This window comes from Trematomus bernacchii, unplaced genomic scaffold, assembly GCF_902827165.1.
Source record: "Trematomus bernacchii unplaced genomic scaffold, fTreBer1.1, whole genome shotgun sequence".
Classification (NCBI taxonomy): domain Eukaryota; kingdom Metazoa; phylum Chordata; class Actinopteri; order Perciformes; family Nototheniidae; genus Trematomus; species Trematomus bernacchii.
Window position 1 is genome coordinate 2157138 of NW_022987644.1, and position 13875 is coordinate 2171012.

Consider the following 13875-nt stretch of genomic DNA (forward strand, 5'->3'; position numbering starts at 1 on the left):
CTTTGACATAAATTGGTGTCTGACACAAAGAAAGTCTTCATTATTATTATAAGGCAATGTATAAACGATGTTATTACTAACTGCCTACTATGGCAGCTCTACGGATGCCTCACTTTTGTCTATGAAGGCATCATTTGCCCGAATGTAAAAGAAAACAAATATATTATTATTATATGTTACACTATAGAATAAATGTTCATGGTTAATCATGAATCATCTTGTTGACTATTTATTTAATACAAATAAATAAATAAAAGAAATATACAGAATTCTTGTTTACCCGGATGTGTACAGCTTCTACTTCCGCCGACTCTGTGAGCCCATTCAGCGAAGATGGCGAGCGGAGGGATCTCGGTCGCTTCGCTGTGGACCGAAGTGAACCGCTGTGGGCAGAATGGAGACTTTACAAGAGCCCTTAAAGCTGTGACTAAAAGTACGTATTCACATCTTTCCTTGCTACTCTCAAACAAAACCTGTAATTGCTGGTAAACAGTGGAAAAACTGTCGATTTCTTCAGTCGCTGAGCTAGGGCCAACAGCATGACCAGCTGTTAGCATGTGGCTAAGCTAATGGTAGTTACACATGTACTTGTCAGGTCTCTCAAACAAGCAATTAGCTTTGTATGGTAAAAGTATATTCATAAATGTATACTTGAGTGTCGTGGCTACAGATGCATCGAGTGTGTGTAGATTTTACGTGACCTTATAAAGTAGTATTTAGCTGAAGAAATGCGTCGTCCTGTCTTGACTAGTGACGTGTCCCTAGCCTTACAGCTAACTAATCATAATGCTAACCAGCTTTCAGTCAGCTGTCACCAGACCGTTAGAAATGTTTTTTTCTTTCAATAATACTGTTCTCCGTCAGCAGTAAATCAGTCCTTCCTTCTATTATTTAGCCTACTAATGATACAAACATTATAATCAACATACTAGTGTACTGACATTATGAATCTCCTCTCCACTTTCCTTTCATTTTGTATTGGGGTATTTTCATATTATAGTGCAGGTAATATGCACTGTTAATACTTAAGAAGACAACATGTTTTAAGTTTAAATAAGCTGCTTCAATTCACCTATTTTCCTCCTTTTCCTTTCCTTTGTTTTTAATAGTGAACTTAAGTTAAGCTAACTTAATCATTGATGTGTTCTCCGTCTTTCTGATTTGGTGTAATTGTTATAGTGAAGTGATTTTAGGGTTAGGTTTCATCAGGATTCCTTTTCTCAATTCATTATTTCTATTGATTCTCCTTCTTTCTGATTTGGTTTATTTTTATAGAAATACACTTTTTCATGATTAAGCTCTCTTTTTTTTAAGACACACTCTTTGAAAATCTATTTAATCTGCTTTGTTTAATCTTGTTCACAGTTGTGCAAGACAACAGGGAGGATGTGACGGCTCTTCACTGTAAATTAGTTTGCCTCGTTCAGAACGGCAGCTTCAAAGAGGCGCTGAATGTCATGAACACTCATTCAAAACTGCTCGGCGGGTAATATACTATTTCTCTGTTTTTCTTTAATGTTTTGACTCTTATAGACCATATTCAAGTTTATGTGTAGAGCACAGTCTTGTACAAAAGCAGTAAAAAGTGCTTTATAGAGGGGAAAACAAATAATAAATGACATACGCAAATCCTAGCTCTTCCAAAATAGTAACTCACTTGTAACTGCAGCCTACGTTCATTTAATACTCGAGGGGCACAGGCACTGAAGTACTATCAGATATATTTATATAAATACATTTGTCACAACACCTACTTGCTCCCCTATTTAATATACAACCTATACGTTGTTTTAATGCTGTACATTAATGCTAATGTTATCAAAATTGTTCAACAATATACTTAACTGAACACAAGTTTTGCAATGCTTGTTTGATGCTTTACACACAAACAATAACGTGAGTACATGTCCTGCAGTTGGCTCCATCTCCCCACTGAAATAATGTTTATCTCTCTCCTTTCTCAGTGACGTTGTGTTTGAGAAGGCGTACTGCGAGTACCGGCTGAACAGAGTGGAAAGCGCCCTGAAGACCATCGAGTCTGCTCCTGAACAGACAGACAAGCTGAAGGAGCTTTATGGTCAAGTGGTAAGACTAAACGGCATCTAATTATTGCTGGATGTCTTTGATCTGTGGACTTAGCTTTTAAAACCTGTATAGTGAAAGTAGACGGTGTTCCTACCCAGCTCTTTGTTTGTGAATGTGATGGAAAAGCATCAAAACCATAAACGTTTTCTCTCAACCTTGATGTACGTTTTAATTCAAAGACTCCTGCTGATAGTAAGTGTCTCTCTTATTATTTTGCAGCTGTACAGGATGGAGCGCTACGATGACTGCAAGTCCGTCTACACTGATCTGATCAGAAACTCCCAGGACGAGTACGAGGAGGAGAGGAAGACCAACCTCTCTGCTGTGGTGGCGTCTATGAGTCAGTGGGAGGAAGCGCCATTGGTAAGCTCTTTCCACAAAATAAAATAAAAAGTGTAATGTTGTTTGTTTATTTTTCAACACGCATGTATTGTATTATTTGGTTATTAAGAAGATGTGTTGCGTGTTCTGCTACAGGAGGATCTGGGTCTCCCTGAGTCCACGTATGAGCTGTGCTACAACGCTGCCTGCGCTCTGATTGGTCAAGGACAGCTGACAGAGGCGCTCGGGAAACTACAGGAAGCAGAGGGTCAGTCTCTCTCTGATCGGAGTTTCTGTCAGATTTCTATTTGATAAATTCTTTGGTTTGACATGAACTGATTGTCTTTCTTTCACAGAGCTGTGCAGAGTGTCTTTGGCAGAGGATTCTGTGAGTGCTGCTTTTGGTTTTATCAAGCCTTATTCATTATTGGTAGAAGATGCTTGTAGATGATGATGTGATGCACTATGTATGTAAATTGATGTCGAAAGATAATCAAGTGGACAATAATGAATATGGATTCTTAATATATGTAAACAAAGAAGTGTGAAAGGCAATAATCTTGTAGAATTGTTTTATCTTGAGAGAAGTTGCGTGGGTAAATCAGCCGCCACATTTCTAAATACCCCAAAAGAGAAACAAGAAGAATATATACAAATGAATTAAATATGGTGTTTTTCTTTGGACTAAATGCACAACAAAGCCCATGCTTGTCTTCAATACCCTCCTGATAATCACTGTCGTTGTTGTTTTGTCCCTCTCAGGATGTGACTGAGGAGGACATCGAGTCAGAGCTCGCTGTCATCCATTCTCAGATGGCGTACGTCATGCAGTTACAGGGCCGGACGGACGAGGCTCTGCAGCTCTACAACCAGGTCATCAAGCTCAAGTGAGTGAATCAAAAGCAGAGAAATGATGTAGCACATGTTAAATGAATATAGTCTATCCTAGTTCAAATGTGTTGTGTGATTGTAATTGTATGGACATGCCTGTTAACTTGTTACTGGTATAGATGTACACAAGTCAATACATAAGCTGTGAGTTTTTAGTACGTGAACAGTGGAGCTGTTAAATGATATAAAATATTCCATGCTCTTAATTCGCAGGCCATCAGACGTGGGGCTGCTCGCTGTGACTGCCAACAATATCATTACAATAAACAAGGTGAGTGTTTGACGCTCAAACATTTACATGCACAAAATATTCCACGTTCTGCCCTGATTCAGGAAAAGATAACATTACTACTAAGCCTGTTACATCAAAAATGACGAAAGGGAAAAAGGACAAGGACATCCCTCTGTTGGAGGGGCAAAAGAGTCTGGTGGGATTATTTTCGCCGCCAGCAAAGCGTGTTCCTGTGACGGAAAGTGTACTGCCGGCGAGCCTTGGCGGGGGGTGCTAGTGGAGCACGCGCGTGAACTGCGAGCGCCGGAGCCTCGCAGCGGCAAAACTGAGGCTCTGTGGTAAACTGAAGAGCCGTTTAGGAGCCGAGAGAGCCGGCTCTTCTTACTGACTAGTCACTAAAAAGAGCCGGAATTCCCATCACTAATACGTAAAGAGATAGTATCTATAAGGGACAGCTCAATTCAAAATTCAAGACACGTGACACGACGTGACGTCACACCCCCCCCCCCCCCCCCCCCCCCCCCCTCGCTCTCGGGGTGGACGCCCTCTCAGCCCTGGTCTGGCGGAAACACTGCATGCTCATAAAACTATCTGCATAGGACATTTGGAATAAGCCAACGTAGGATAAGTGAATCATGTTTTAACATAACCCTGAAAATGTTGTCATATACGGAATTATAGAGCACTACAAGTGTTGCATGCAAACATAGTACATTTTGCTAATATTTCATCATAAATCATAGGCAAAATACTACTTTAATTGAATGTGTTTTAATGAAAGCTGTCTGTTTCCGTAGGACCAAAACGTGTTTGACTCTAAGAAAAAGGTGAAGCTGACGAACGCTGAAGGTGTGGAGTTCAAGCTGGCCAAGAAGCAGCTGCAGGCCATCGACTTCAACAAATCCCTGCTGGCCATGTACACCAACCAGGTAGATGAAGGGCTGTTACATTCACATCAAGAGGAGAACAGGAATGGCTGACTTCTCAGAATGTGAGACCCCGTTACTGATCAGGATCATGTGTGTGCATTAACATCCACAGGCTGAGCAGTGCAGGAAACTGTCGTCCAGTCTCCAGGCTCAGAACCCGGGTCACCCCCGGCCGGTCCTGATCCAGGTGGCTCAGCTGTGCCGAGAGAAGCAGCACAGCCGGGCCATCGAGCTGCTGCAGGTACATAACATCAGCACTTTTGAAACAGAGGGGATTATGGGATGCTGCAATGATCTGTTTGGTATTTGGAGCCAAACACTTCAGAGACATGTTGTGTATATATCTGAGAACTATAATATATTGATGAAAAACAGTATAATAGACGACCTTTAAATCTAAATCTAAATACATCCTCCTGCTTTTCTTTCTGATCATGTAAAAGTCAAACACCAACTTTGGGGATGATTCATTCCCAATTAGGCTATCCACAATACAAATGTAGGCCAGTACTGAAAGACACTTTTTTTTTAAAACCCTGAATTTAGTTTTTCAGTGATTTCTGTTTTCTTAGACGATGCTTTCTAACTCTCCTTTTGTTTTCCAGCAATTCTCAGAGCAACATCCAGAGAGTGCGTCTGGCATCAAACTGACAATGGCACAACTCTATTTAATACAAGGTACAGATATGATTTACACTGATTATGGTTTGATTACAGACCCTACTCTTACTTACCTTTACTCCCTTAGGACAGGGTGTCAGTCCTAAATTATCCAGGGTCTTCTAATAAACACATTCAAATTGTTCATATGAGGCAAATGGAGTTGTTTAACTGAGTAGTTTATTATGTTTTTAATAATCAGTCTTTCAGAGTTTTATCAAATGTTAAATTACGGGATTCTTTATAATGGTCACATGGCAGCATTTGTTTTATAATACTCTGTTTTTGGTCTTCAGGTCACGTAACAAAAGCTTGTGATGTTCTAAGGTCCATTGAAGAGTTCAAGCACAAATCGGGGATGGTAAGTCTGTTCAGAATTGTCACAAAGTCTCTTTTAAATAATGCATGGCTGGGTTATGTCCCCTGGTAACTGTGTAAACTCTTTAATGGCGCTTTTCCACTGCAGGGCCTCGCACGGCTTAGTACGGTATGGTTTGGCCTTGGTAGGCCAGGCTCACTTTATGCTGCGTTTCCATTACAGTTTAGTAGCTGGGGCAGTTACTATAGTAACGCATACCTGCAAAAAAACTGCCGTGACGTCATCTTCAATGCGAACCACAAAACCAAAACATCAGCCGTTAGCTGTTAGCCCTCAGAGCTCACAGACAGTCAGAAACTAGACAAAAGTTAAACAAGTACAAACCACAGACTGCCTGTGTCATGGCGAATACAGTCGCTGCTTTATTTATGTCTGTATAGGCCGTTGTTGTGAGTGTGGACGGTCGGAGCATATACTGCATTAGCTTAGCCGATCTCCATTTAGAAAACACGCATTTTAAAAGGTGTTTCGCCTGCCGTCTGTCTGCAGACTTGACAAAGTGTGTATTACAATTAAATCACGGTCAAATATGTTCATCTTGTTGTAGTTGTAGCCCCCTTGCCGTTACTAGTTTAGCATATTCAGCCCGGTTGTTGGCCCGGTAAGGGATTTTGGAGGGCCAGAAAAAAGGTGAAAAAATAGCCCTGAGCCGGAACTACCCCTTGTGGAAAAGCAAAACCAGCCCCCTTAAACCGTGCTGCGTGCTGCAGTGGAAAAGCGCCATAATTGAACTCTCAGCTAACCGTGTCTTTGACTCCTCAGATTTCCGCTCTGGTAACGATGTACTCCCATGAAGAAGACATCGACAGCGCTATCGAGGTTTTCAAACAAGGGATCGAGCATTACCAGTCAGAGCAGGTTTGTCCTATGTTTTAATTGTGATAATAACGTTACAGCATCAAGTGCTTTATAAAAACATTGAGTCAAAGTGAAGTATCCCCTACAGTGAAGGTGGTTTCATAATATTTTAATATGACAATTCAAGCCACCTCAGGAAGTAGTTTTTGAATGTATTTTTCATTGAATGATCGTCCTGCTCTTCCTCCTCCTCCACAGTCCGGATCTGCGGATCACTTGGCTCTTGTACGAGAAGCTGCCAATTTCAAACTGAAGTACGGTCGGAAAAAAGAAGCCATCAGTGATCTGGAGCAGCTGTGGAAGTGAGTTGCAGCTCTGTAGAAACACTCTCACAATCAGAAACGTGTGTTTGTGATGATGTGGAAGTTATCTCCCAGCTGTCGATTCTGCTTACAGTTCAATCATTCTTGCCTCCATGACTTCAAGTAGCTCGTTTGTTTCTTACACAGCTTGACAAACATCGTTACACGCTGCTTATAGAGCCGGAAAACTCAAATGTGGAAGAATTTCTTCTTTAGAACGAATGAAGCTAAACGTGTTTCCTTTTTTCCTAATACAGGCAAAACACCAACGACATCCACACACTGGCACAGCTCATCTCTGCGTACTCTCTGGTGGACACAGATAAAGCCAAATCGTATCCTTTGACCTCCTGAAATTATTTAAATTGTAGATATTGTTTTTATGGGTGGATGATCCTATAAAGTAGAACATATGAAGACGCTACTTTGTGCTTTTAGGAATATATAATAGGCATTGCTTAGTAGTGAAACTTATTTTTCATTTGCAGCCCTAGACCACACCACAAACGCTAAAGACTAGTACCATGTTAATTGTATAGCAAACAGTGGAGCCTCATTATTTGTTATCCAACCTGAGATCATTACCATATTTGTATTGTATATTAATGTGTTTTTTTTTGTTAATGACTCTTGGATTAATTTAAGCTGTATATATTCAATGTCAATTTCCTAAGCATTCCTGTGCAGCCTCAGCAAACACCTCCCCTCCGCAGAGACGATGGCCTTAAACGTGGACGTGGACGAGCTGGAGAACTCCCACGGAGCAAACTACGTCAGGAAAAAGGCAGCTAAGGTCATCGGAGAAAACCTCCCCAAAGAACAGAGGTAAACTCACCGGCTTCAGAAATAAACTACATTTAGATGGTATTTGTTCATAGAAAATTATTAAGGATGAGCTCATGTGGCTACACCTTCACCTCCTTAACGCTTACGTCTGGGTTTTTATTTACAGCCAAGGCGACATCAAAAAGAAGAAGAAGAAAAAGAAAGGTATGCAAAACCATCACACATTGTTGGTGCTTTGAATGAAATCCAAAATAACAAAGAATGGGAACTTGCTTTGACAAAACGCTTCAAAAAGACACGACTACTACTACAACGATTACTACTACTACTACTACTAATACTACTGCTACGACTACTGCTACTACTAATACTACTAATACAACTACTACTACTACTAATACAACTACTACGACTACTACTAATACGACTACTGCTGCTACTACTACGATTATTATTATTATTATTATTATTATTATTACTACTACTACTACTAATACTACTACTACTACTACTGCTACTACTAATACGACGACGACGACTACTGCTACTACTAATACTACTACGACTACTACTAATACAACTACTACTACGACGACTACTACTACTAATACAACTACTACCACTACTACTAATACAACTACTACGACGACTACTACTAATACAACTACTACTACGACGACTACTACTACTACTAATACTACTACGACTACTACTAATACAACTACTACTACGACGACTACTACTACTACTAATACTACTACGACTACTACTAATACAACTACTACTACGACGACTACTACTACTACTACTACTAATAATACTACTACTACTAATACAACTACTACTACGACGACTACTACTACTACTACTACTACTACTAATACTACTACGACTACTACTAATACAACTACTACTAATACGACTACTACTACGATGACAACTACGACTACTACTACTAATACAACTACTACTACTAATACAACTACTACGACTACTGCTACTACGACTACTGCTACTACTAATACTACTACGACTACTACAACTACTACTACTAATAAAACTACTACTGCTACTACTACTAATACAACTACTACTGATACTACTACTGCTACTACGAATACAACTTTAAATGTAAATGAAATCCAAAATAACAAAGAATGGGAACTTGCTTTGACAAAACGCTTCAAAAAGACATGACTCCTTAAAAGCTGTACTCACCTTAGTAACTTAGCATCTAGTTATTTACCAGAGATCTGTCTAACCTGATATATTTTTCTTTTCTAGGCAAACTGCCCAAGAACTGCGACCTCTCAGCGACCCCTGACATGGAGCGGTGGCTGCCCATGAGGGAGCGCACCTACTACAGAGGCAAGAAGAAGGGCAAGAAGAAGGACACGATAGGAAAAGGAACACAGGGAGCGACAGCAGGAGCTTCAGCCGAGCTGTGAGTAAACGATCATGACCTGAGGGTGGAGCTGTACCACACATGTGTTCTTTTCAGCTTTTCAAATTAGTCAAATTTGCTTTTTTAACTATTTGTCGTTGTATATTGAATACCTTTTTTTGTGTTAATCTTTATTTGTTTATTTGTGTTAATTTAACTCTTCAAAAAAGAAAGGAAATGGACATCTTACTATTCCTTTAAGATATTTGAGGGCACATTTGAACTTGTTTAAAGGGATTAACACAGACATTTCAAAGCAAAATGTTCCCAGGGTGAACAAATATTTCCTTGAGACATTTCTGAGAGTCCGACCTAAACATTTCAGATGTGTGTATCTCACACGGCACTGTAACTTTAATTCATGTACCTTTTTGTTATTCATGTTTAATTATCTTTTCTTTTAAATTAGTGTTTTTAAATGCCATTTTATAATATGTTTCTTAATGTCTTTCATGTGTGTAAAGCACTTTGAACTGCCTTGTGTTGAAAGGTGCTGTATAAATAAACTCGCCTTGCCTTCTGACATGATTTCTCCCCCCATTGTTCCAGGGATGCGAGTAAGACGGCCAGCAGCCCCCCCACCTCCCCCAGACCCGGCTCTGCGTCCGGCTCCTCCACGGCCCCCGCCAGCAACGTGGTTCCCCCCCGACAGCAGAAACCTGCAGCGCCGGGGGCAACGCGCAAGAAGGTACCACAGAAGAAGAAGAAAGGAGGCAAAGGAGGCTGGTAGTCGGAGGGAAGCATCACGTGACACACCGCTGCCTCACAGAGAAATCAGCTTTTTTTATGTTTCAAGTTTATTTTTGTTCTGGCCATTTATTGAATTATGTGAAACCAAAAGCTCCCCTCTGCTATTCTGTGTCATTCATTTGTGTGTTAAAAGTACACAGAAGAGTATTTAAAGGACGTTTCTACACAAATTAACTTTTTGTTGCTCTGCAAAAGCAAGTGGTTTTACTCTACCTTGTGAGGTCACAGTGAAATGAATTAAAAAGACAGATATTGCCATTTTCATTTTTTTTTCATTAAAGGTTCAGATGAATGGTAAAATGCTTTTATTCTTTACTTTTACCTGGTGCTCCGTTTTTTTTTTATTCCAAATTGCTCACATGTGTCCCCTTGTAATTTACAAATACCTTCAGACACATCTCTAAATGTCTTTATTAAAAAAATGGTTAATCCACTCACCCTCTATTCAATTAAATCACTGAAAGCCTGTCACTACTGACATCAAAACATATTCAATGCATTATCTTAATATTTTACCAAGTGGTGGTTAGGATGATAGAAACTGTCTTTTCAAGCTAACATGGAGTACATTTTTGGGAGAATTTTCCTTAATATTTCTTGATTCTGAGAAATAAGATATCACACTCTGGCTGTTTGCTTCATGTTTTCTTAAATTGTCCCTTTTTACTTTCAATCGGCTACAAATAAGTGAATATTTATTTTGTAATCCCTGTGTTGCTCTAAATTCAAGCAAAACCCAGAGCTTGTTTTCAGACCAAACAGGTGATCCCTTTTTGTTAAGTCTTAATAAAACCCTTAACAAAGACACATGACCCCTGTGGTTCCTATATAACCACTGTGTTCTGATCTGTGTGTGGAGTTGGCATTTGGATTAGTTATTTCTTTTTTGATGGAATATGAGTTGATTTGGGTAAAAGACAGATTTGTTTTCGCAGGTGTCGACCGACCCCTATTCATTTGAACAGGGCAGAAATCCAAAATATCATGAAACGTATTGAAAATAATCACCTAAAATAAGATCAGATAAAAGATGTTTCTTACTTCTTCCAGTGTAGAATACATGGTTGCATTGATTTGGAGTCAATAGGTCATTTGACATGAGAGCTATTTAAAATAAATAATACTTTTAAAAGCTTTGGAGTCACTTGGTCTCATGACAGGGGGTGTTTCTCAATGTCAAGGAAGGATGCTCCAGAGCCACTATTTCAAGGATGCTAAGTCATCGAGTCCCGCCGAAGGACTGTTCCAATGTCCAGGCTCCTTGGAATTCTACCGAGCCCGGCGTCCTTCGTAGCGAGAAATGTCAAGGCTGCACATGTGTGTCCTCCGCGGTCAAGTTAAAATAATTGAATGAAACATTCAAAAATAAGCTGTGCCACATAAACATAATTATTAGCATCATTTTCATAAATTGGACATTTCTGAGTTCATTCAAATGATAACTTATTGATGGTCCATGCAAGTGAAACCCTGAGAAAGGGGGCTCAGAAGTGAGCGATACGTACATATTTAGTGTTACTTGTTTTATTGTCATTTTTATTATATTTTAAACTTAGGTGCACTGCCTTTTAAACATGCAGCTGTCATGAAACGTAACACTCGTGGGGTGAAAAGAGGTGCTGCAGCACAGACACTTTGACATACATAAAGACCTTTTTTAACTTTAAAGTATAGGAAAAGCATACTTAATATGAACCTGAAAATGAGCACAATAGGGCCCCTTAAGCCTTTCTGCCAGACCACACCTGCTTTGAAATAACCCTAATTGACTCCTTCCACTTAGGCGTGGTTCTCAGGTGATTATCCAATGACAAGCCACACTTGCTCTGAACCCAGAGCTCCTTCAGACTCCTGGCTGTTTCTGAGGTGTAAATATTGTGGACAGGATGCCTCGTGAGCGACCTATTTACAGTGACTTTTTCTACGATCCTCTGACTGAAGATGTGGAGGCACTACTTGCTCGTTTCCAGCAGTCGGACTCCATCAGGTACGAGTACTTCTCCGCCGCTTGGAGGCAGATGGGCTTCTCCGATGTGTTTATAGGCATCGTCAGTATGGCTGAGCAGAAGAGGTTCAGCAGAGTAACCTTAGCCACGGCTGTGAAGTACTTCTTGCCTCCATACAGCTACCAGATCAGGGTGGGAGGCCTGTATCTGATGTTTGGTTTGTACAACACACAACTCGCCGTCCCCCCTGTGCAGATTAGATTCGCCCTGAAGGACTGGGACATAATCCAGAAGTTTCTCAAGGACTCTGTGAACTCGGGCCATCAAGATGTGGTGTACATCTATCACAAGCTTGTTGCAGCAAAAGCCATTCACTTCACCGCCATGCCGCACTTTCTATCCTTCCTAAAGCTGAGGAAACGAAAGCAGAAAACCGTGTGTGCAGGGTTTATTGGGAGGACCATGGCCGTGCAGGAGCTCTTCTCCGCAGACATCCTGGAGGAGGTGAGCAACATTGAGAGCCAGTATGAGAAGCTGAAGGAGAACACGGTGGCGGTCAGGTGTGAGGCCTCCATGACCCAACGAGACTTCACCGCTCGCCTGAAGGACTGCATGGCGGAGTTCCTCACCTGGCAGCAGAAGACCTTCTCACAAGCAGAGGCGGTAATAGTAGCAATATTTAATTCCAGAAGTACTTTGTTACGAGTAAAAGTCCTGCATTCAAAACCTTACTTCAGTAAAAGTACATAAGTATCGGCATCAAGTTATACTGGAGTGTTAGTAGTAAAAGTACTCCTTATACGTAATGGCCCATTTCAGATATATATATTGAGTTACTTATTATGTTTGTGTTTTTATCACAACTGGTAAATGTATAGCTAATTTAAATACGTGATATACTGCTGCTGGATATCTTCATCTCTAAATATATGTCAACGTGTATTTAACATTTGATTTATATTTTTTTACAAGCTAATCTAAAAAGTAACTCCAAGCTGTCAAATAAATGTAATAGAGTAAAAAGTACAAAATTATAAACTGAGAATACTCGGTTAAAGTACAAGTACCCAGTTGTGTAAAAGTAAGTCCAAAATGTAGTACAGTAGAAGTAGTAAGAAGCATAACATGGTTACAAGTACCTCAAAATTGTACTTAAGTAGTATGTACTTTGTTTCTTTATACACCACTGCTCGCAGGACGACAAAGGCAACGGTGGCGGTGGAGATGATGATGAGGAGGATGAGGATGAGGATGAGGATGAGGATGAGGATGAGGAGGAAAGGGACTATAAGGCCAGCAGCAGCAGGGCCAGACTCATTTCCTCCATCAAGCAGAAGAGCTACAGCAACTTCCAGGAGGCGCCGAAGGCCCGGAGGCACCGGCAGCCGCAGAAGGTGAAGGTGGAGTCCTCCAGCTCGGGATCAGAACAGCATTATGAGTCTGGGAGGAAGAGAAAGCCTCCTTCTCTGAGGGCTCGGACCTGGAAGAGTCTCGGGGTGACGAAGGATGAGAGCCGGATGCAGGTATGGCTCCTCAGCGCTCCGGAGCAGAACGAGAGGGTGCCGGTGAAGAGGATCAAGCAGACACCACCCTACAAAGAATGATGGGAATGGAGGAAGTCTTCCAGCTGCAACCATGTGTTCTGTTCTGTTTGTTTGTTTGTTTGTTTGTGTTCTTCCATGTTAAATAAAGTTATTTTTAATTGGAAAATTACCTTTTTTGTTTGACCCATTTGTGGCCATAACTGAGATACATATATATATATCTAGGATTGCCTATTCTCATTTTATTTTATATTCACAAGTTTACATTTTAAAAAACAAGTACAATCTTAAGACATAATGAAGACATGTGAAATGGGACACCCCAACAAGGTATAGGAAGCTTGAGAACCTGGGGCCATACAATAATCCAAGTATTTACATTATATATAATTAATACATATAGAATTGAGAGCGTTCATGTATTATACAGAAACATTACAATCTAAAGTCACACTAACCAAAATCCATAAAAACTAAATGTCTAACCCCAAATACTTAATGGTCTTTTATAAATGTGTTATTGATATATTTATTTATTTTTTGTTCAAATCAGTCAAACTGTTCTGCTGAAGTGAGATCTTCTTAAGGTTCTATATATCTATATATCTATATATCTATATATATATATGTGTGTATATATATATGTATGTATATGTATATGTATATGTATATGTATATGTATATGTATATATATATATATATATATATATATATGTATGTGTGTGTATGTAAGAACTCAATATTTTAA

At 40.0% G+C, this 13875-nt stretch overlaps 2 protein-coding genes across 2 annotated transcripts; both read left to right on the plus strand.

Moving 5' to 3' along the window:
- The first annotated feature begins 297 nt into the window (after positions 1 to 297).
- On the plus strand, positions 298 to 10442 carry srp72 (signal recognition particle 72). The gene is made up of 19 exons (XM_034133773.1): positions 298 to 433; positions 1366 to 1486; positions 1965 to 2085; positions 2305 to 2448; positions 2563 to 2674; positions 2763 to 2794; positions 3169 to 3293; positions 3511 to 3568; positions 4327 to 4458; positions 4571 to 4699; positions 5064 to 5136; positions 5415 to 5479; positions 6260 to 6355; positions 6554 to 6657; positions 6915 to 6992; positions 7345 to 7482; positions 7610 to 7647; positions 8728 to 8887; positions 9437 to 10442. Exons 1-19 carry the CDS (start codon positions 334 to 336, stop codon positions 9615 to 9617), a joined length of 2007 nt encoding a protein of 668 aa, XP_033989664.1. The 5' UTR covers positions 298 to 333; the 3' UTR covers positions 9618 to 10442.
- A 987-nt stretch (positions 10443 to 11429) lies between these two features.
- On the plus strand, positions 11430 to 13281 carry LOC117485232 (snRNA-activating protein complex subunit 1-like). The gene is made up of 2 exons (XM_034133781.1): positions 11430 to 12246; positions 12780 to 13281. Exons 1-2 carry the CDS (start codon positions 11524 to 11526, stop codon positions 13185 to 13187), a joined length of 1131 nt encoding a protein of 376 aa, XP_033989672.1. The 5' UTR covers positions 11430 to 11523; the 3' UTR covers positions 13188 to 13281.
- Positions 13282 to 13875: the final 594 nt, after the last annotated feature.

Bases quoted from the DNA above. Each gene is read 5' to 3' on its own strand.
- srp72 (XM_034133773.1), top strand. From the start codon at position 334: ATGGCGAGCGGAGGGATCTCGGTCGCTTCGCTGTGGACCGAAGTGAAC. The intron at 2,795-3,168 runs GTGAGTGCTGCT...TGTCCCTCTCAG, and splicing joins TGTCTTTGGCAGAGGATTCT to GATGTGACTGAGGAGGACAT. The intron at 4,459-4,570 runs GTAGATGAAGGG...TAACATCCACAG, and splicing joins TGGCCATGTACACCAACCAG to GCTGAGCAGTGCAGGAAACT.
- LOC117485232 (XM_034133781.1), top strand. From the start codon at position 11,524: ATGCCTCGTGAGCGACCTATTTACAGTGACTTTTTCTACGATCCTCTG. The intron at 12,247-12,779 runs GTAATAGTAGCA...CACTGCTCGCAG, and splicing joins CCTTCTCACAAGCAGAGGCG to GACGACAAAGGCAACGGTGG.